Source organism: Acartia tonsa, chromosome 13 (genome assembly GCF_053477335.1).
Source record: "Acartia tonsa isolate MP-2025a chromosome 13, ASM5347733v1, whole genome shotgun sequence".
In the NCBI taxonomy this organism is placed as follows: domain Eukaryota; kingdom Metazoa; phylum Arthropoda; class Copepoda; order Calanoida; family Acartiidae; genus Acartia; species Acartia tonsa.
The window spans coordinates 42,108,020-42,131,680 of record NC_137272.1 but is presented as its reverse complement, the minus strand read 5'-3'; the positions used below and the strand labels follow the sequence as shown (position 1 = coordinate 42,131,680).

At 31.1% G+C, this 23,661-nt stretch overlaps 1 protein-coding gene across 2 annotated transcripts in view; it reads right to left on the bottom strand.

The window, feature by feature from the left end:
• The window catches only part of LOC145304577 (sestrin homolog), a 394,235-nt gene that overhangs the window by 18,970 nt on the left and 351,604 nt on the right, over positions 1-23,661 (bottom strand). For both annotated transcript variants that reach the window (XR_013874139.1, XM_080146494.1), the window contains exons 3-8: positions 17,334-17,425; positions 12,164-12,233; positions 5,255-5,329; positions 4,875-4,982; positions 3,700-3,974; positions 3,214-3,448 (exon numbers count right to left, since the gene is read on the bottom strand). Coding sequence is in view for 1 of the 2 variants with exons in the window: in XM_080146494.1 (XP_080002620.1) it covers positions 3,214-3,448; positions 3,700-3,974; positions 4,875-4,982; positions 5,255-5,329; positions 12,164-12,233; positions 17,334-17,425 (855 nt within the window). In the remaining variant the exon portion in view is untranslated. The remainder of the gene's footprint in view (positions 1-3,213; positions 3,449-3,699; positions 3,975-4,874; positions 4,983-5,254; positions 5,330-12,163; positions 12,234-17,333; positions 17,426-23,661) is intronic.

Sequence of the window (23,661 nt, the reverse complement as noted above, 5' to 3'; positions counted from 1 at the left end):
TAATTTAGAAGGTGGATCAGAATTCTAATTTATGGGGGAGTAGAAGAATGATCTTGTAATTTTAATTTAAAAGAATTTATAGAAGGTATTATTAGGAGGGAATAAGTTTGGTTGCCTTATCCCTAATAATTCTAGAATTTTAAATTCACCCTCCACAAACCACAAAATCAAAGGATGCCATCATATGATCATTCATAAAAGCGAAGTTCAACGAATCGGACAAACGAACATTTTAAGAATTACAGCGATAGAACCAAAGCACGGATAAAAAAATGATCTTTTATTGTTACACCATGAAAGGTTTTATGTAGATAGACCGATTCTAACAGATTTATTTCAATGGGAACCATGAACTATATTTAGAAAAGTAAATATGTTGTAGATAAGAATCATGTAAAAATCATACATGAATTAGAAATAAACATGGCTTTATCATGGCAAATAAATTTTTTTAACCTTTTATTAAAAAGTACAGGGATGGTACAATGGAATATTATTCCTTCCTTTTTTGATTTGCGGATTTTATAATTTGATTTTGAAGATTTTATTTTTTTCAGATCAGTTTCTATGCTGTTATCTCAAGATGTTATCAAGTAGAAATTTTGGATGTGCATTAACTTCCGCATATGAATTACATTTGCAAATCATCAAAATTGTATTATATTACACAGCACAAAATGTCCTTCTTTCCCCTTTGCTAGATTCAGTCCGTCCGTCACGGTTAGCTCATTTCGTTAATTTAGGCATGTTAGAATTATCCTAACGATTTCAAACTTTGTATGGTGATTCATGTAGTAATTAGGTACTATTTAGAAAGCGTAGCAACTCTATAGACATTCCTATTACAACAAGGTACAATGTTATAAGCGAAGCATCTCTATAATTAACTCCTTAAAATGTAAGTATGTCCTTAATTAGTATTATGTATTTATGCAGTTTTGCAACAAATTTGCTTACAATTTTGTTTATACTTAGGTATGCAATAATAGTCTGCTTTTTAAGTTCCGACAAGTGTTAATGTTTGTTCGTCCTTTAATCTTAGAGCTTCGCTTTTATGGATGTTGTCATCCTTGTTTTTTTCTGTATCCATGTGCGAAAATGAATTGCTATGGAAATGTGAAATCATGCGGAAACGGTTGGACACCGAAATTTTGTCAACATGAAAAACTTATTGTAATTAGTTGCTAGGGGGGGAGAGAGAAAACAATATTATTTATTTGTTGTTTCTATCAAAATAGAATAAGTAGCGCAGCTACTCTTAAACTATTGGTGGATAACTATAGAAATAAATATGACACTATTCCTTTTACTTTAACGATGCTTTCCCATAAGTGGCCGATTGAACCCCCGGCCCCCTCCTCTCTTATTTTTAAATACATAAAAAATAAGAGGAGGTCTATTAGTTCTAATGTTTTATTTTGTGAATACCTAACAATGGGGAGGTAGGTTGTTATAAAATTCCGTAAAGGTGTGAGTTTTAAGGCCTAAAACAGTAGAACGATAAAAATTTATATTAACTTTAAACAATTTTTTGTCTATAGTTTTTTTCAATTAGAAATACACATATTTAGTGAATATTATAGTTCTACTACTGATTTTAAGCCTTAAAACTCACATTTACGGAATTTTAGCACAACCTACCTCCCCCTTTATGGTTGTTTTCATCCTTGTTTTTTTTTGCTAAAATTCTAAGGTTAAATAACTTAAAATGATAATCTTTGATAAGGGCATATAGGTAGATTTATCTGGATTTATATTGTTTACCATAAGCTTTAGATAATCAAACATTACTTTAATTTCATAATTACGAAAATTTTATATTAAATCGTTTTGAGAATTATGAAATTGTTAGTTTCTCTAGCTAAAAAGTCATGTACACTATGACTTACATATACATATGTAATTTAGAAAAAGAAAGCAAATGCTTTTTAAAATCTTGGAAAATTCCATATTTCACCACTGAACTGACAATTCTATATGTATATATAACTCCGCCTATCTATCTATCTCCTCCCTTTCTTGCCTCATGTTGGCGTTTTAATAATGTTGTTTGTTTTGATTTCACTTTTTTAGCAAATCGTCAAATATTACAAATGAAATCTAAAATATTTGGTTCTAAAAATCTGTTCTTTATAATGACTTTTATACCTATGTAATATACCTATGAAATACATAGCAAATGATTGGCTAATGTAAAAGTTGTTTGATTATATTTTGCTAATTTTAGAAGCCATTGAATGTGTACACTTTAAAAGCATCACTCGTGGCTCTTGTCATAACAAAAGTTGTCCTACATTTTAACTAAAATTCATAAAAATTAAATTTTTCACCATCAAAATGTTTTGCTAATAATTATGAATACTGTGGATTCTATTTATCTAAAAAGTTAGGTACTAATAAAGAACTTATATTGCTATTTGTTATGTTTTTATTTTTGAAATTCTGTCGGTATCTTTAGAAAAACTATTTTCCCCAAAAAAAGTTCATCCATTTATTTAATCCACTACTGAATCTACCCATAAATAAGGATTATTTACCTAATAATAAAGGGAACGGGTTTATTGAAAGGGGAGGGGGTTTAAAATCAATTAAAGATCGTTTGGTAGATAGAGTTTTAATGTATTTTGGGTAATTATTCATTTTGCTATCTGTCTGAAATCATTAAAAAGATTTTGTTTTATGATATAATATTAGATTGGATTTTTTTTTTTGTGGTTTGCTCTTAATTTTAAATAGATATTACATGGTATACTGCTTTAAAGTGACCATTCTTGAACAAATAGACAAGTTTTAAGATAATAGGACTACTATATCAACCTATTTCCTCATTCATCCATATAATTTCCTTCCTAATATAATTAAAACCAATTATGCTGTGGTTTTAATAAATCCGCAACATATTCGGATGAAAAATCGTCCATTCATTTTAATTTGATTTCACGTAACATCTTTATATAATTACAGGATATATACATCTGTCTATTTAATATGTTTGATTGGCGCATAAAAGTTTTTCTAAGGTTGTCTTATTCCGGATTCTTAAATATGGACACCCAAAGTTTTTATTAACATACTCTCATTCGTTGTCTTAAAAACTTTTTATAAATTGGTTGGTCCTAACTTGTAGAGTCAAAAGTTTTCCACCAATCACATCATTTTATTATCCATAGTCTTTTATCCATTAAGATCCCCGCAAAAAATTAAGAAACCAACCTTTTCTTCGACAGTATGCAGAACAACTTTATTCGTTGTTGTTGTATTAGTAGTAGTTGTGGTTGCTGTGCTCGTATTATTATTGTTATTCACCATCTCCTTGGCCATGGCCTCTTTAATCACCACCTTCTTGTTGTGGGCCGCCCGTGTGGCGGACCTCAGGCTAAATTTGAGACTTGACCGGGTGCTGCTGGCCGTGGTGGTCTTCACCTTGCCGGCGACACTATCACATCCCCTGGAAACAAGTTTATTTGGTAAGGATACTATTATGGTTATTCTTCTTGAATTATGTACCTACCCCCTTGACACTTTCTTGAAAAGTTCACTTTAGATATTTAATTTATACTAAGATTTTATGATTTATTACAGTTTATTGTTAAGTTTTATTCTTCACTGTATTATATTTACTTTTAGACATAGATTTGTAATTATTTTTTATATAAAAAACAACAAGGACAAACAAAACCATAAAAGCTAACTCATTACCTGTCATTAATCAAAGACTGGACACCATTTTTAAACTCAGTATTACTATCACAGGACGATTTTTGCACATTGTTTTGCCGACTCGATGCTGATTGGCTGGTTGACTTGGCGCTGCGCGCAGCCGCACTAACACTGGCCAGGGTCTGCGCATGCGCAGAACTGCTGGGCGAGTCTGCGCCGATGGCATAGCTGCAGGCAGAGTGGAAGTGCACCAGGATGACGATGGCCTGCAGGAGCTCAGCCAGAGACCAGCTACCATCACCGGTCAACATGGCCTAAAATTGAGAAAATGACTGAGTTTTAAGGCTTAAATTGTCTCAAACTTGGTTAATAATGTTGTAGAAAATTCTTTGGGGGAACAAAATTTCCTAAGTTTGGCAACCCAGTTTCATAGAATTGCATAAATCCTGTATTATCAAAAAAATGTTCTGGTAAAAGGATATCAAATTTCAAGTAATTTGCACTTCTCTCTCTCTCTCTCTATTTGATGCATTATGTGTTTTGTTTTTAATTTGGAAATTATTTTTCTGAGGTTAACAAAAATGTTTGTACATTTTCTAAATTCGACAAAAAGGGGCAATCATGCAGTATGATGACATAAACTAAAAAGAACTGTTATACCAAGGGAGAAAGTATAACATTAACCACATTCTTCTAAATTTGTTTGATCAAACTTGAAGCGTCCTATTTTCAACAATAAGTTTTACTATACATACAAAAGAGGTAATTTTGTTAGTCTCTATTGGGGATGTATACTAATTTACTTTTTATTGCCTTGTTTCTGCAGAATAATGCTACACCTTACCTTTTATTCCAAGCGAAATACCATTTAACTTACATTGAATGACAGTCAAAAGTATAAAGTCTATATGGCTATTTTTATTTTGTCCGATTCTTAGTAAAAATGAGTTTCATTGGAATCATAACACATCTAATTAAGTAGAATTTATCATATAAAATGTGTACATTTAAATAAACAGTTGCTTATTTAAGCTTTTATGTTTCTAAGGCTAAAAATAGTACTAGGATATTAAATAACAAAACTAAAGACATTCATAAAGAATATTTTGTTATAGTAAGTAGTTTTTATAAAGTACCTGTTGATATAAAGCATTTCCATACTTAAACCAATTACATCAAGCGCCTAACCAAGCAGCAGTTGATATAAACCTTACCTTGATATGTTGTTGGTTGAAAGCCCATGGCCTAGCGCCCAGAATGGTGTTGAGAGTGGCCAGCCTCTTCAACTTGAGTGGAGCAAACGCCATGCTCTCCAACCATCTAGCGATAATAGTTTGCATTAGATTTCAAGTATTTGAGTAGAGGAACTCTATGTACAGGTTATTGGTAAGAATTTTTAAGTACAATTATACTTACAGCTAGGGTATTACTTAATCTATATTCTATATACAGAACAACACTATGGTCAATACAAATATAAGTTTTAAAATTAAAGCTACCCTACTAATGTGGTTTCTTGAAGGTCAATTTGAAGTTTGAGGTACTAAATTAGGAGAAAAAATAGTCAGAAATGAAAATAATGCAACATTTTCCTTGAGTCTCCGCCAGCCCGTAAGAAATGTCCTTTCTCCTCTTCCAACAAGCTCACGCACTTGCTCTCGTTGCATGCCTGAAAAACAGACCAATTTAAAATGATTCATTTAGATACTAAGTATGATGCTTTTCTGCAAGATTTTGTCCTATAATATAAAGTAATATCTTATTTTTGTCTTATGTTTAATATTTCAATAACTATTTAACCGATTGGGGTTATTTCATTTTTTTTGGAATTAAGCCTTGGGATGGTTTTAAGCTATTTTTTAGCCCCTCCCCTCCCCTTTGTAATACAGAGCTTTAGATGCTAGGGGCGCAGTCGCTAATGCTCCTTGCATAATTCAGCTAGGAACTGATTTAAAACCCATGTATGAAAACCAAACCTAAATATTTCTAATTCAAACTAGCATATAAATGATTTGTTGTTAAAATATTTGTAAATTCTGGTGTTCATTTACTTCCCCAAAATGACATACATCAAGTTAATAAATTTGCAGGCATTTAAAAATAATAAAGAAGCATAGAAGAACGGACACAAAGCTGTTGTAATAAAATGCTGTTGTGATATTAGAGTAAAACACTAGAGGGGAAAGGGGTTTAACAACTGTATCTCCATATCATAAAGTCCTTTGCAGACTCTCAATTGGGACATTGAAAATCAACCAATGGTGTAAAGAATATTAACACAGCCAAGTAGCAAAAAACAATTTACTAGCAGATAAAAAGATCATCGAAAAAGGGAGGGAGGTAGTTATCTGTATGTACATCTGTACTATAGATCTGTAGTTCTGATAATTAAAAATATACTACATGTGCGGTAGTGAATGTACAGTATAAATTGCAAGGTGTATTGTAATAGAAAGAGCCTCCTCTCCTCTATATGGTAGCCACAATTAACTTTTATTCTAGGGATAAATAATAAGTCAAATGCATAAAAATCCTTATAAAAAAGTTACATGTCTCTCTGTATCTCGCTAACCGCTGAACCGATATGGCTCTCCATTACAGGTTTATAACTATTTTGGGGGAGGGTACCACCACCACAGGAGGCTAGTAAAATTCTATCTTGGTAAAAACTTTTTAGTAACTTGCCTATCTTGTTTAGAATGGACCTAGCCTTCGCCAAAACTATAATTCAACACCCTGCCCTTTTAATTTGTGTATGTGTGTGTATAGGGGGAGAGGGGAGGGGGGAGCTGTATGGTTTAAAGCTACTCTTAATGTTAAAAACTTAATGTAATTATTAATCCGAAATTTTATTTTTATATTAACAATTTTTCCTTGTATAAAAACATCGCATTAAATCTATATAATATACTAATTAATCTTATACAATTATCATATGAAATCAACAAAATTATTTAATTTTAGAATTATTTCATAATTTAGCTAATTAGTCTCTTTCATTCTATTTGTTTACTAAAGTGTCAAAATTTTAACCTTCATTTTGGATATATTTTTTTATATCATTTAAACTTGAGCATGGCTTAAGGGATGTGACAATGGACGGTAAATCAATTCCCCCCCATTCCCAATGAAATAGGTTTATTAAGTAGATTTAAGGGTAAAGTAAGAATTGATTTTATCTTTTTAAACTACATGGTGGGAAAAAGATTATTTGAAAAGATAGTTTTTAATTGACAATTAATGAAATTATATTATGATATAATTCTTTGATAGCTGGGACCCTCTCAGTTAAAATTAATAAGAGGAAATTAACTCATTACAAAAATATTTCATCATTGTAAGTGCTCATTCAATATAACAAATAATTTGGTAGTAGCAAAAATCTTCCAAATTATTTTTTTTATAATCTAGCAAGAAAACACTTTAGCAATATTTTTTCTCGGTATTTCAGTTATTTTTATGTTACGTGTTTTTTTATGTTGCTTATTTCAAATATTTTCTACATTGTAAAAACGTCTTATTAAGCATCTGAAATGAAATATTGTAGAATTTCCGTGGCTGATAGTTTCCTGTTTTCATCAAAATACTCATATTACTCATCCACCCCCCCCCCCCCCTTAAATGTTTGACCTTTTATAATACCTTTTGATTACAAGTACATTTAAAATCATCTGCAATAATCAGTATATTATTACTTAGATGATGCACCAGATTTTCATGTACTCTTAAAAAATAATACTCGCAGATGGCTTAAATAACAATTCCTACTGGATGAACAAACTAACCAATAAAAAAGGTCAATTAAAGACAAATTTTCCCCTGCCAATATATCTACGTATATTCTATATCCATTTCTGCAATACACCTAAAGAAGTATTTATGGAAGTTTTTGAAATTCCACACCCTCCCATAGATAATACACAAGGGGAGATTAGTAAAAGACAGTTGACTGTACAACATATGGACAGTATCCTCCTTGTTTAAAATTGTACAGCCAAACAAACATATGATTTATACATGATTAATTCACTGAGCAATCTCCTTAATAACTTACAAGAGAAATTTGATATCAACAAAATTCTACTCCACGTTTCTTTCATCATATTTCATTTATTAGAATTTAGAAGAAAAAAAAATTTATAATGAAATGTTTAGTGGTAAGGACTTACAACCCCCCCCCCCCCCCCCTTCCACCTCGAGAGGCCTCTAGGGGCGTAGCCCCTGATGTATACATGTACATAGACGCATGTAATTAACATGACATTAGATAGATTTACGATTCGGATACCACGCTGGGGCATAAATCTTATGTACAGTAATAATTTTAATTTTTGTATACAAACCCCGTTATGATATGCTTTGAGATATATACAATATTTCATTGACAAAATATACCCAATAATGTGCGGAAAAAGAGGGTGTAAAAACTCTCCAAAAATAAGATATTAAGAAAAACTGCCTTTTACCCTCCCCCCCCCCCCCCCATTGGTGAATTGCTGTGCACGCTACTGAATGAAAAAAGCACATTAGGAGAGCTGTTGTTAAAAATACATACATATACATATAACAATATTTTAAAGTGAATACAAGTATACCCATCAAGAGGCAAAGAGTAAAAGGTTCGATTCAGGCAATAGTAACAATATATGGTCTTAGAAGCCCAGCCCTTGATAATTCTATAATATATGTGCACACTCGCTAATTTCATATTTTGGCTTTTGGTCTTTTGATAGCGCAGCAATAATAATAATTTAATAATAAACAAAATTACCCCTTCTATAGTTAGTTTATAGTCTAAATGTTTGTACACCAATAGCAATAAAAGTACTCAAAGCTTTTAAGTGCATGGAAAACTTTGGGTACTAGTATTATTTAAAATCCATTGCCCCCTCCCTTCCTGTTTGTAGGTACATGTTATTGAGTTGAATACCCTAGTAAGACATAAATATTAAAATAAATAGCCTAAAACCACCCGGGACACATGAATTTTATATCTTATTCTGTTCAACAGTTATCGAAATCTTAAGCTAGAAATTAAAAGATCTTTGCAGTTTTTGCAACATTAGTGACTTTGAACTGAATTCCAAAATGTTTTTAAAAAGACATAAATATTGTGATTCAAGGTAAAAATGAGAAAAATCCAATATAAACACAGCCTAACTAACAAACAAACAAAAATGCCTAAATTAAAGACCCTACATACCCTTCAATGCATGGATAAAGACATATTTTCTACAAAAAAAATTAAGTCTGGTGTCTGTCTGTCCAGTGACATCATAAATAAATATATTATAAATCCATATAAAGTACTAATGTTTTTTATCTATAGCTTTTGATTTCAATAACTTCTGGAATGATTGAGTTCTCTATTTTGGGGATGCTTCATATTAATAGATTTAAAATTGCAGATAGTTTTATGCTATTTTTCTGCTACTTTTCAGATACCCTAGATGCTATGGACGCAGCCACTAGTTCTATTATACAGCATGACCCTCGAAAAAGTATTTTTAAGCATCTGCAGCCTATATTTCTCAATAAAATATTAAAAGATTCAAATGTACTTGTTCTCTATAATTTTCTACATCAAAGGATATCAAAATATTTTTTTTACGTCAATTAACAGCCGAGATTTTTAAAGCCAAAGTTTGGAAAAAGTGCTTGAGAAACTGGATATTGCTAAATATTTCTTAGTTTTTTATTAGTATATTACTTTTTATCAACCAGTTAAAAAACAAATAAGAAAGAAGAGCAAGCTTACAATTGATACATTTTTTATTGCATTAAAAAACGTTACTTTTACATATAAAAAACTACTTTTCAAATTTTAATGAATACATTTTTCTTATAACCATTTTCCCTCAAATCTTATAATATCTCTCACTTATTAATATGACCTTAAATAAACCCCTCCCCAATTTATGCTCATTACCGGAAGAATTAGCGCCACCTTTACCAATAAATTCACGCCTACTCATCAAATTAATCTAAGACACATAAAAATCATTTAAATTGTTAAATGTTTAATAAAAGTTTGTAGCTGTAACTTTTTGGTTTTTTAACTTATTTTGATAAAATAAAAGTGTTTGATTTCTGTTTATGTAAACTTTCAATTTGCTACTATTTTTTATAGGATTTCTTTCTGTAAGGGTGTTTTTGCAATTTACACTAATCTAAAAATGCCTTTTAGAGCAAGTGAAAAAAGTGCTTTCAGCATGAAATACATTTCTTGGAAACATCTTTATATAAGTTTTATAAAAAGTATTGAAATTATGAGGAAAACACGTCATTTCACTTTAAAAAAACATTTTTCTTGAAAAGTTACTTTTTTCTCAGCCACTTTTTCAAAACTTTGGCTCTAAAAATCTCAGCTGTTAATTGATGTAAAAAAAATATTTTTATATCTACTTATGTGGAAATCTACAGAGAACAAGGACATATACATTTTTTGATAATTCATTGAGAAATATGGGCTGCAGATGCTTAAAAATACTTTTTCGAGGGTCATGCTGTATAAAATAGTAAGATTTTAGTCTTTATCTTAGGATATCGATATCTAATGAAACGTTTAAGTTCTCTATTTGAGGAAAGCTTTATATAGGTTTCAGGATGGTTGTAGGCTAGGTATATTATTTCCTAAATAAAAGTCTTAGGATGGTCTAAGGATATCTTTTTTACTATTTAAAAGAATCTTCGAAAAATTTATGAACAAATCGCCAGAGAAATGAATTAGACAACGATGCAATATTTTCGCACATCTAAAAAAATATTTCTAGCAAGCAATAGTCTATTACTAGGACATGTTCGTCTTTACGTTCGTCTTTCAAAAGATTTTTGCAATGTTGATATTGGCAATTATTGTAAGTTTTTTAAAAAATTAAGGACACTTTTAGGCATTTCTGGTGGTGCGAATTCATTGCTGTGTTGACCCAATTTTTACTTTTTGGCAATGCATTGCAAGTTATGCCATTTCTGCACTCTGGCAATGGATTTAATATTTGAATGAATATGGCGATAAGAAAAGGGGTTGAATAAAGCTACAACTTAATATATGACTACATTTTGAGACCCACTTTGAATTAAACATCTTTATTTTATTCTTGACTGTCAAATTCTTAACATTTAATAAAAAAAAGTACAGCCTATTAGACTAAAAAAAGGCACTTAAAACAATGTATCCATAATTTTGATAGATCCATTAAACACACACACACCAAATTAATCTAGCAAGGTTACACGAATAGGGAGGATTTTAAATGCATCGCTGGAACAGAGATAGGACACTGGATTTTAATTCATCCTCTTCATAAAAAGACTACCAAAGGCAAAAAGTAATTTATAAAGTTTTGGGGTAAGCGCAATTCTTAGATTAGGGATAAGCCTTTTCAATGTCTAATAATAGGTCAATGGACGTAAAATGAATCTACCCTCTAAAATATAAAGTTATGTCTTAAATACTTTTATGATTTTTCCCGCATTTATATCGCAGAAGGAGGGGGGGGGGGGGTAATCCCCCCCCCCCCCTCCTTCTCTTTAAAAAGATGTTTTTTTTAGAAGAAAAAAGATTAGATTTCTCCTTTGAACCATGAAAAATATGCATGACTATAAAAGCTGGAAGGACACAGATGCAAAAAATCCTCCAAAAAAATTGCAACTTTTTTTGCATGTGGAGGGAAAATATATATTCATAAGCATAAGGGATAGTGCCATGGGAAGGCTTTTTATTATAAAATCCTAGCAACCGAATAATCATTACCATAGATTTGATTACGTTGGTCCATTTTATGAAAAGGAAGATTTACATTATAAGAATATCCTCTAGACTTTATTTAAATTATGATGATTCTTTATACGATTAGGTCCCCTATTGAACAAGTTTCACATATTTTATTTATATAATAATCCAATGATGACAATATTTTGATGATTAATCAAATTGGATTCACGTCACTCATAAAAAAAGTATAAATTCTTTAAATTTTTTTATAATAAAATATAAATTAAACCATGTTTAACAATTTAAGCATTTTTTAGTACTTTTTCTTGTACACTAGCAGCTGCGCTCCTAACACCTTAGATGTAAAAATTAAGTCAACAACCACTCGGGGAAGTGGAACTAAAGAAGCTTCCATAAAATGGAAAACTCAATCGTTTTAGAAGTTATCAAAATCTTAAGCTACAGCCAAAAAAAACCTTACTACGTTTTGTAATACTAGCGGCTACGCCCCCCAGAGGCCTCTAAAGTATTTGAAAAGGGGGGAGTTGAATTTGATAACCTTATTTTTTTATTTTAGATTCAAAATTAAAAAGTAAAAAAAAATATTTATAACCTTCTCAGGACCTATGAAAAGCTTCCTACCCTATAAAGAAGTTCAGCGGTTAGAATGATCCTTCGGTACAGACAAACATCCTGTTACTTGATTATAAGGATAAAAATAGGATTTTAAATCTTTTTAAGACTATGCAAAGTAGCTGGGTAACTAAAACTGAACAAGGATAGACTTACCATAATGGCGACAAAGTGTCTGAGATCAGCGGGGAGGGGTCCATCTCCGCTCAACAAATGGTTATGGCACCTGAAAAAATTAAAGATTTATTAACAGAACCTTCTAGTCCCCAAAGTATTATATTAATGAGTTCTTATTTGTTAGGTCAACAACTTTGAGGACTTTTAGTCAATTTTGATGGTTTGGTTTATTAAGTTGAGTGTTCAAACGATTCAACCCCTAATTGGAATTAGGATAATTTTGTGTATAATCCTTGGAGATGTACATCAATCCTAGCCCTGACATGTATCACATAATCAAATCATCAGAACAGCATTTTATCTTTACTATTCATTATGCGAATAGAAATGCGAATGCGTAAGTGAATCCACACCACGAAAAATACGGCTATGATTGAAACAAGTCAAGATGACAAAATATAGGGAAAACTCCGAAACTTAATTAGCGAATGTGCAAAAATAGACGTGCGGAAATGTTTTTCAGATGTACGCAGAAAAATTCTTTAAACTGACCCATTTAAGATTTAAGTGTATTTTCAGGGATTAAAGGGATAATACAAGTTTGAGGAAAATTGCTATTAAATTCTTTTATGCGAGTTTGAACAGTGCCCAAAGTTTTTGAGCCTATTAATGAGAGAACGTATTTATAAACTTTACTTTCTAGTGTAATTTTCACTTCAATGTCCCCTTCCTTCATTCTTAGCTAAAATTATGTAAACGAACTTCATAAGCCTTGCCTTTTATTATGCAATTTTCACTTTTTAAAATTTTCTATGTTCGAAAACATATAAATTCAAGAAAAAGTACTCGTTTAAACGTACTATTAGCTTCACATTTAATAAATAAAAATTTATAGTAAATGCAAATTTCTTATCATTAAATGTCTATGATATAATCAGTTACTAAATTAATTGTCTTAAGTTTATAAAAAATTATAATTGAAAAAAATTCTTCGAAATTTTTTTTGTTAAAAATCCTCTGATTCAGAATGAATGGTTTTATTAATGAATATGAAAACGATTTTGTGTTTTTGATGAGGAAAATAAAATATGGGATAGGCCTCATTATTCAAACAAGGATGAATTGATGTATTAAAAGTGTAACAATGGGACTGTAAAAATATATAAAAAAGGAGCCAATATTTTTAGAATGACCAACCATTAAACTAGAAAAGAAAGTAGTAAAATATCATCTTGTAGAACTAGATATAGGATATACATGGATATACATAGATATATTGACAGGGGGAAATTCATACTCGATTAAGCTTGCTAATATGGACCTCATTTATTGGTCAGTTCGTTTATTCAGAAGATGGGGAGGAAATAGGGAAAGGTGGGTATTAATTAAAGTATTAATATGTCTATTTTCGTAAATAAGCTACGCATCTAAAATCAAACGATGCAATTAAACACACACAAAAAATGAATACTGCTACTTTCCCAAAAATTAATATAAAACACTTCTATACATGAAAAGATGTGATATATATGCATCTGATAGCTCTGTAATCGGAGGAAGTAAGAAAAATTGCCTAAACCCATCCGAAAATGAAATAATATAGCCTAAAACCGCCCTGAAATATATTTGAATCTCTCCTAATTGAGAACTGAATTGAATCCATAATTACTAGCAAGCTTTAGCAGAAAAACAAAAAACATTAGAGTAAAACACTAGAGGGATAAAAGGTTAAATAACTGTATCTCCCCATCGTAACCACCTTGTGCAACCTTTCTATTGGGTCATTGAAAATCAACCAATGGTGTTGCTTATATTAACACAGTCAAGTAGCAGAAAATAATTTAGAAGCAGACGAAGAAGCTCTTAGAAAAAGGAAAGGAGGTATTTGTCTGTATATACGTCTATACTATAGATCTGTTCAAAAAAAACTTTACCTACTTTTATTATGCAATGCAATTTTATACACTTATCTTGCGGAAATGAATGCACCCCCAAATGAAAAATGAAGGAAAAATATTTGATCACACCATGTTCTTTCAATGAATTTATCCTTCTTGCAGAAAAAAATGCTAATGCAAAATTTTAAATATTTGCAATTTTGTATTTTTTTCAATCTCTTGCTTTAACACAAATACAAACATAAAATTTTCGATGTAAACATATTTTTTGTACTTTCTATGTATGTACGATTTTGTACTTACAGTTTAAACATAGGACCGTGGAAGGAAATAATGCAGATGTCTCGTAATTTAATTATGAAAAACACTTTAAAACATCTGAGACGGTCAAAAATTCTGATATGACTTCCTATAGACAGTAATTACATTAACATTAGAAGCTTTCTAGTCATTTATAAGTCAAATTACGCGCCCCTCCCCCTCACCTCTTCTACCAACATGACTGTCTTAAAAATGAAAAATAATTAAGAAGCAGACGAAAGAGGTCTTTGAAAAATGAAGGGAGGTAGTTGTCTGTGTATACATCTATACCTACTATAGATATGTGGTTAAAAGTATTGCACAAGAGCTCATGTTTTTACAATATACAGTAAACTTGCTGTAAACAATGTAAACTTTAATATCACACCTCATATCTATAAAGGGACACTTTAGCATTTAGACATTTTTTCAATTCAATCAATTACAAATTAAAAATGTGGGAGGCGGATCTATGTCCCACGTTATAATAAAACTTTGGGGACTAGTGTAATAAACACCCGAATGTCCCCTCCTTTCCTTCTGAATACATGAGATAAAAACGGATATATTTTTAAGTATCGTAGTGTCCCTTAACGTCTATTCACATAACATCGCGCCATTAAATGTAATAAAAATTAAACCCTTTTTGTGGCCAAAAGACTTTCTAGACACAGACAAACATTTCAATTTTCAGCCAAACAAAAAATTATCATTAATGAGACAAATAGCACAAACAAATTTTAAATTCGATAACTTAAGAATTTTCACAGAAAGCTGATACAAACCTCGCCAAATTTGAAGAGACATTCGACCAAAATTTGTTTACTTTCGAGTTTTTAGATTAAATAGCCGTTTCTTTGATTTTAAGGAACGTGTAAAGGGTTTGTGAACAATATATGAAAATAATTTTACAGGATATAAAAGTAAAGGGATAGCTCCATAAAGAGGTTTATATAAATTTCAAACATTTACAATCAAATAAATGTAGTTAAAACTCTTTGTTTTTAATTATAATCTTGATTCGTTTTGTTGGTAAAAGTGTCAGAACTGTACAACCAATTATTTTATCTTTTAGAGGGTAATTTTGCTCTCGTCATTGGGGATGTAAAGGGGGGAGGCGAAAGTGACACTTTTTGAAACCAAAACTAAAAGTAAACAAAGGAACTCAGCTAAAAAAAGACTTACAGGTCTGAGATTTTGCATGGCAGTTGCTTTAGAGGAGTAAAATCTGGAACTGCGAAGAAACGGCGGCGCAACCGCCAAAAACCGCCGTTTCCCGCCGAAATTTTTTTTGCCATTTCTCGGCGGTTTTCGGCGGTTGCGACGCCGTTTCTTCACAGTTCCATATTGTACCCCTAAAAAGCAACTGCCATGCAAAATGTCAGACCTGTAACTCTTTTTTTAGTTGAGTTCCTTTGACTTTTAGTTTTGGTTTCAAAAAGTGTCACTTTCGCCCCCTCCCTTTTATCATCAATTATCTTATCCCTTAAGATCCTTAAAAAGTATCTTGCATGAAAGTACTCTTTAATTGTGCGAGAATAGTAAAAATGTGCAAGGGTTGTAAAAATAGTCTTTATGAGCGCGCCCCGTCTTATTCACCATGTTTGGTTTAATGCCCTTTTTTCAATACGGTGGTGCTTCAGCACAGAAATGCTATATATCAGGCACATGACATTAAAAATAAGAGCAGAGGGAATGTCTTGTCCCATAAACAGGTGCAATTTATTGCCCTGAATAGTTAAAACTTACAAAGATCGTGCAATAAACGGGTTGGTTGTCTGTTCAATGTTACTTAACCTAACAAACCGGGTGTTTGGACAAAAAGAAAAACTGTTTATAAGTATAATTTAAATTGTGAAACTTTTATAGATATCTACAACTTTGGGAATTTTTAAACACCTTCTGATAAAAAGGTGTTGTAAAAAAGATATATTATTTGACTGATCGTTAATTTATATATGGGATTATTCCATTATATAAAGTAGTAAGCATTTTTTGTCTGTCCCGAAGGATCTCGCTAACTGCTAAACCGTTATTGTTCTCCTTTACAGTGAAGCTTCTTATAGGTCCTGGGAAGATTTTAAACTATTTTTGAGGAGGGTGTCTTCTACCCCTCCCCTAAAAAAAAATATTTTTTTACTCTTTTGAAACTCTAAAATGGGATTTGGTCAAATTTTCCCTCTCCTATCTTAAGTGCCCCTAGAGGCTAATATGAAAATAAGTGTCCTTGTAACAATATTAAGTGTTTTGTTATCTTAAATTTTGCATATATGCTTTTAACTAACATTAACTATGGATATTTTAACATTATATCTTTAAATATTTATTTTACAATTTTATCTAATGCACATCTTTCTAAAAGTTAAGAGTCCTGAGAACTTCAAATAACTCTGATTTCATTTCTAGACTACAAATCTTAGATTCTTGAATATTTTGTTATTGATGACAACAGTCTTTAGGTTTAGCTGTATTTACCATACTTTTCATGCGTAAATTTATGCTAAATAGGCAGCAAATGTGAGAAAATTGAGATTTTTTTAGGAAAAACTATGAAATTTTGGGTAAAAAAGTAATTTTCAAAAAAATCCACTAAAATGATCAGCTGTGATTTAACGAAAGTCATGTACTGAACCGTCATCGTCTCCCGGTCATGGCTACATAGGTCTTGTGAGACGTATGTCAAAAAAACCTGTTTCCTATCCAGGACACCGGTGTGAGTTTTTTAGTTTTAGTACTTTAAAAGATTTGTGCAAAAGTATTCTATATTGATTAGTGCCCCTAAATCTGTTGGTTTAAATTTTAACATTTTGGAATAAATAAAAAATCGGCAAAATAAACAAGGATGATTTAAATGAAAGCTTTATATAAGTAATTAAGCGAGTATTCCCCGTTATATAACAGAGGAAAGGACAGTAGGACAAAAAGACATACATACAAACAATTATAGATTAGCTTTGCTACCAATACTTTTTAATAAAGGTTCTAAACCCTGCAAAAACTAAAAACCATACCTTGAATAAGCTTGAGAGAAGGCAGGATGAATACCGATCCAGCTCCAAATAGTCGACTTCTCTTGATTTTGGCCTCCACGGTAACAAGATTCCTGAAACAAATAGGTATACAATTAGCACAGAGATCTAACCCTACAGAGGGATTTACTTAACTTTACTGCCTGCAAAAAATATGCTCTTAACTTCTTCATTTACATAAGTATGCTGTAATAGTTATTAAAAGAAAAATTTTATCATATAATTTTTTTAACAATATGATTTTTAGTAGCGAAGCTACTCTATAATTCATTAGTAGCGAAGCTACTCTATAATTCACTTTGTCCGTCCGTCAGTCAGTCAGTCCGTCAGTCAGTCCGTCAGTCCGTCAGTCCGTAACGCTATGGGGGAAATGGGATTTACTCAGCTCCTATAAAAGATAGAATGCTGAAATTTTTTGACAACATTCCCATCACAAAGGAGCACAATTAAGTATAAAACATCGATAGCAGTAAGACCGCTTTTTAGCAGGTTTTAGGCTATTTTTGTATTTTTCACATTTTTATCCATATCTTCAGTGTTTATGGTGCGATTTTCAAATTTTTTTCAGTTATAGATATCTAAATTAAATTTCCAGTCGTTTAAAGAAAACAACTATGACGGTCAGACTGCCTTTAAGCAGGTTTTAGGCTATTTTTGTATTTTTTACATTTTTCTCCATATCTTTGGTGTTTATGGTCCGATTTTCAAAATATTTTTAGTAATAGATATCAAAATTAAATTTCCTGTCCTTTAAAGAAAACAACTATGACGGTCAGACTGCCTTTCAGCAGGTTTTAGGCTATTTTTGTATTTTTCACATTTTTCTCCATATCTTTGGTGTTTATGGTACGATTTCCAAATTTTTTTCAGTTATACATATCAAAATTAAATTTCCCCTTGTTTAAAGAAAACAACCATGACGTTCAGACTTCCTTTTTGCAGGTTTTTGGCTATCTTTATATTTTTTACATTTCCCCCCATATCTTTGGTGTTTTTGGTCCAATATTAAAACTTTTTGGGATATCATTATCAAAATAATTTTTCCCATTGTTATGAGCATCTTTTATGTAATTTATTTTGACCGTCATCATTATACAAAATATTTTCTTAAATATATCAATTAATAAATACACTTTAAATTTACTTCTACGTATTAACATCCATGATTTTTTTTGTGCTTCGCTACTTATGGATGTTGTCATCCTTGTTAATATTTAATCTTTCATTAGGTACCCTCTTCCTGTGTTATTACATATCAAATAATTTTTTAATCAGAAAATAGTATTAATCTATGTAAAAGAAATATGAAAAGTATCTTATAAAACTTTTTTCTCGTGTTACTAAGTTGTAAAAAAATGAAACATAGAATCATTTAGAATACGGCTATTTGGGACAGTGGTTACTCACATGAAAGACAACTATGCCTTTAAATTTCTGCCATTAAAAATGACAGCTTCCTTATACAGTTCTAATATTGTTCAAGTAAGTGCTATTTTGATGTTTTTTGAACTTCTGGCAAATAGGTTTTTTCTTAAACTGTCATAACATACCTTGGTATACAAAATAACTAAGAATGGGATATTTTTGTTTAGGCAGATCAGTGCAGAATTGTCTACCTGATATTAAATCTGTAGTAGATTATAGTACTTACAATACACAAGAGGATTATATATATATATAACAGATTATTACAACTAGGACCATTATATCCATAACGGGCGGGTTCGCCCCTAGCCTCTAGGGGCTTTGTCCCAAGAGGTAATTTAAAAATATGAAAAAAATACCTAAAAAATAGAAGATTTTTTGTATTAAAATTTTTTTAGGACAAGCACAATTATAGAGTAGTTACACTCAGATGATAAAAAGTAATGAGAAGCCTTAAATAACAATTGCAAAACAAAGTTTCTCATTTCATTTCCGAAAAAAATAACATTTCCTATGCTTCTGTATTTCTCTATATCTACATACTAGCGGCTACGCCCCTAGAGGCCTCTAGTGGCACTTTTACCCCCCCCCCCCCACCAAATAAAAAAAGCTTGGACACCCCTGACACATCCTGTTACTTTATTATAAGGATATACCTAAGTAACAGGATGTCTATGTGCATTTACCGATGGTTCTCGCTAACCACTGAACCTATATGGTTTTCCTTTACAATGTTCCTTCTCAAACGTCCAGAGAAAGGTTATACCTATTATGAGGGAGGTTACCACAATCCTCCCAAGAGAAAACGCCACTAGAAAAAATGACCCCTTCTTAAGACCTAAATTTGAAATGATTGACTCCACTCCCCATTAAGTGTCCCCCAAGAGGCCTCTAGGAGCATAGCCACTAGTACTAAATAAGTAAAATCTCGTAAACAGCTAGACTAATAAACAAAACAAAAATCCTCTGCAGGTTTTAGGCTATTAGCAACTGTCAAACCCCCTGGAGAAAAGTAAACCCCACCAACAAATCTTCTTTACTCTCCTTTTAAAGAAAATGTAATCTTGAGGTATTAAAATAATCTTTGTTAAAGTTAAGTTTTGTTTCCAGCAAAACCCAGCTTTAGTTTTAATGCAAAAGACCTCCATTCAAAACAACATACTTTTATAATAAATGCAGTAAATCTATTAGTACCTAAAAGTTTTAGGCAAAATATTATTTATTGGGTGATTTTTTTTTGCATTTTTGGTAGATTTTTGTTTTTAATTTTAGTAGATTTTTCTGGCTATATTTTTAATCAGCTGTTTTTGTAGAACACTTATGTGCACACTCATAGCAAAACTTAACTCTAGCTTGCTGTGCATCGCATAGAGGTGCAACAAAATATTAAATGATAATGTTCTTTACAATAGTATATTAAAAATGTATAGGTAATTGCAAGCAGAACAGTTTTTTTCAGGTCCAATATAGCCTTTTTTCATATTTTTGATATTCCTGTCACATGTCCGAAATAGTAGTTTGTAGCACTTCTAGAAGTGCACCAACGCAAGCCAAGGGGAAAGGGGTAGAAATTGTAAATGTACACTTTAATACAGATACTATTCAAAATAGCTGGGAAAAAACACGTAAAACTTGCAAAATATTTTTAGTATACCTATAGAAGTAAGGTTTTTTTTCTTTCTAACCACTAAACCCAATAAGGTTCTTCAATATAGTAAAGCATCTTATAGGTCCCGATTTGATGAAAAGCTTTTTTAAAAGTACATCTTGGGATGGGTTTAGTCTATCTCCTTCGAATACAAATCCCCTGGATGCTAGGGGTGCAAACACTAGTGTTATTATAAACCATCGGCTAAAGAGAAATATTGTCGACTTTGTAAAAACGTCAAAAACAGAGAAATTTTGTTTTGAATGTTGCTAGCTGGAAAGAAAATTATTATGAAAAACAAATACTTAATAAAAAAATAATCATAAATGATAAAATGATCACCAGTTTTGTTAGGCCGTGCCCTTGGCCCCTCAGGGATAACAAAACTAAAGGGATAGTTCTACGAAGTGTATTTAAAGAGTTAAGGTACTTAGAGTAGTGAACTTTTATATGTCTTAGTAGAATATATTAGGCATTGGATAGATATGATTATATGTTAAAGAATTTTTAACATTGACCAGACCAAACTTTTTTTATTTGACAATATTTAAAAAAGTTAAAGTGATTTGCCACATAAATTACATGAGAATGGTCTATTTTTTTCCAAATATGTATAGCCAAAACACCAATATCTGAGAATCTTTTTCCACATATTTCACAAGAGTTATAAAAAAATTGAACAGGGGTTTCCCTTGGGACAAGTTACTTAAAAAACATAAAAAAATAATGTCCGGTTCATTATAGGACAGGTTTTCTATAGATTCTTTTTAAAAAAATAAAGAAAACCGTCCGGTTTACTTACAATATACACATTATCTCACGCGGAAATACCAACTAACCATACAACATATATATATATATATATATATAAAGACCATTCTCATGTAATTTATGTTGCAAATCACTAACTTTTTTAAGATATTGTCAAATAAAAAAGTTCGGTCAGGTCAATGTTAAAATTCTTTATCACAATCATATCTATCCATTATCAAATGCATAATCACGGGTAGGCTAAAAAAATTCCAGGTTTTTGAAAATACCCATTTAAGCGGATTGCACAGCCTTAAAGTCACATGTCTTGGTATACTAGAAAAGGTAAAAATCAAATTTTCTATTGGGGGCTTTTTGAGAAAATCCGCAAAATATTTTTTTTTCATTTTCACCTAAAATCCTCTAAAAATAAGGTAAAAAATGTTAGGGTAGGCTTTTTAAAACTGTTATTGCTCAGCCCATAATTATCCTAAAAAAATGTTAGACATACCAATGGAAAGCTTATCTCCTCTAGTTTTTATTATAACAAACATTTTTAACGTGCATTGTATGGTTTTACATCATTAATTACATTAACATGTGCATGGTTTTTCAGTTTATCAAAAATGTATATTTTATTTTGACATAGTTTTAATTTTGCAAATCAATATCAAGAATGTTACAATAAAATGCAAAATAAATTACAAGTAAACATTACTAATTTTTTTTATGGATTCTGAATACATAAATCAGATTTTAACAAACAATTTTTTTAATAAAACCTAATTAAACATAGTCATTCTATAAGATTTGTATTAATTTAATTTGATTTACAATTTCTAACTAGGGGGGGGGGGGGGTTAAATTTAATAAACAAAGATACATTTACATACAAACACACAGACAAACAGACAGGATTATTTTAAGTTACTATAAGGATAAATTATTAAACATTTTCGGAATTGAAAGTTAGGATGCATGAATGGTATCTGGATAAGTAAAAAGAGGAATTTATATCTTTCACAAGGAATCTATTCCAGCACTTCTGAAATAAAGAGTGGGCATCTTCCAAGGCCTGTTCAGAGTATTCACCTAATGGTTTACCAGTGAGGTCAATGAACTGCTCAACGTGTACTAGTATGATGTGCATTTTTACAGTATATGGAACATTAAAATTCTCGTGAATTTTGTTGAAAGATTCCTTGAGGTTCTTCAAAACTGATTTATAATTTTCATCTAGAGTAAAGCCAAAAACTGATTCTTGAACTTGTTTGATGTCATGAAAAAATTGGATGAAATCCAAATATTCAATGTCAATGCTCTGTTCCAATCTGTCGATGTTGTTTAAAAATCTTGATATTTCGTTTCCTTCTAGATGATCAAGGATAAATGATATTTATCAAAAAAACAGAGTTTTAAAATCTGTTATACATTTAAATGTATAAATCAAAAAAATATTTACATTATAGTCTATAAATATCATTCATAAAAACCTAAAGTATCTCCATGATATGGTGAATAAGTAATGTTGAGGGATTTTAAAAACAAGTCCAATTCAGGCCAATAGCTGTATAGTACGTTCAAAACTGTGTTCAAACCTAATTTGAGGTGAAGGGATGGAGGTGGACTTTTTAACAGCAATGGTGTTTTTTTGTCGTCATCACTATCACAGATGAGTGGGCACAGTTTAAATACTTCTTTGCATCAATTTTTTTCCCGCCATGTAAGATCCAATTGTCCTTGTTTTTCTCAATTGATTCCATTGTTCTTAATTCAATATTGTCATCCCACTCTCCATCTTCTCTTTTTGATTCGCACAAGTAACAAGGATGCTTAGAAGCACAGCTCATGAGGCCTAGATTTGAAAAATGTGGTTAAGCTGTTAAAATAAGTTCGTTTTTTCTTTCTTCTAAATATAAGCTACTTTTCAGTTAGATAAGGACCTTAATTTAAGAGATAAAAAAGAAAAAGTGTATAAATCTTACTAAATTTAAATGTTTTATACCTGAAATCATATTTTTGATTTTCAAGTCACCACTAAAAGTATAGAGAACATCATTGATATTTGTCTTTGACATAAAGATTTTACAGTTGCTATAGTTCTCTGGAATCCCAGGAGCTGAGGCAAGAATTATTATCTTAAACCGACCAGTATCCTTCCACTTGTCACCTGATTTAAAAACAATTTGGTGATTTCCCACAGTTTGCGTTTGGACAATAATCAACCTTTCAAACAAATTTTTTTTTTATATCTTTAGTTAAAGATCCCCATATTTAAAGTACAATGTGAGGATATTGCCTTGCAGGGTTAGTGTTACCTACATTATTATATTTTATTTTAAAATTTGGGGGTTATGCTTTAATGGTTAAATAGGCTTACCTGATGCTCCAATTCCAAGTTCTCTAGTTACTCTACTTGCAGGTATTTGAATGATGTCATCAGGATCATACAGTGACAAGGTCATCTTCAGGTGTCCTTTACCATAA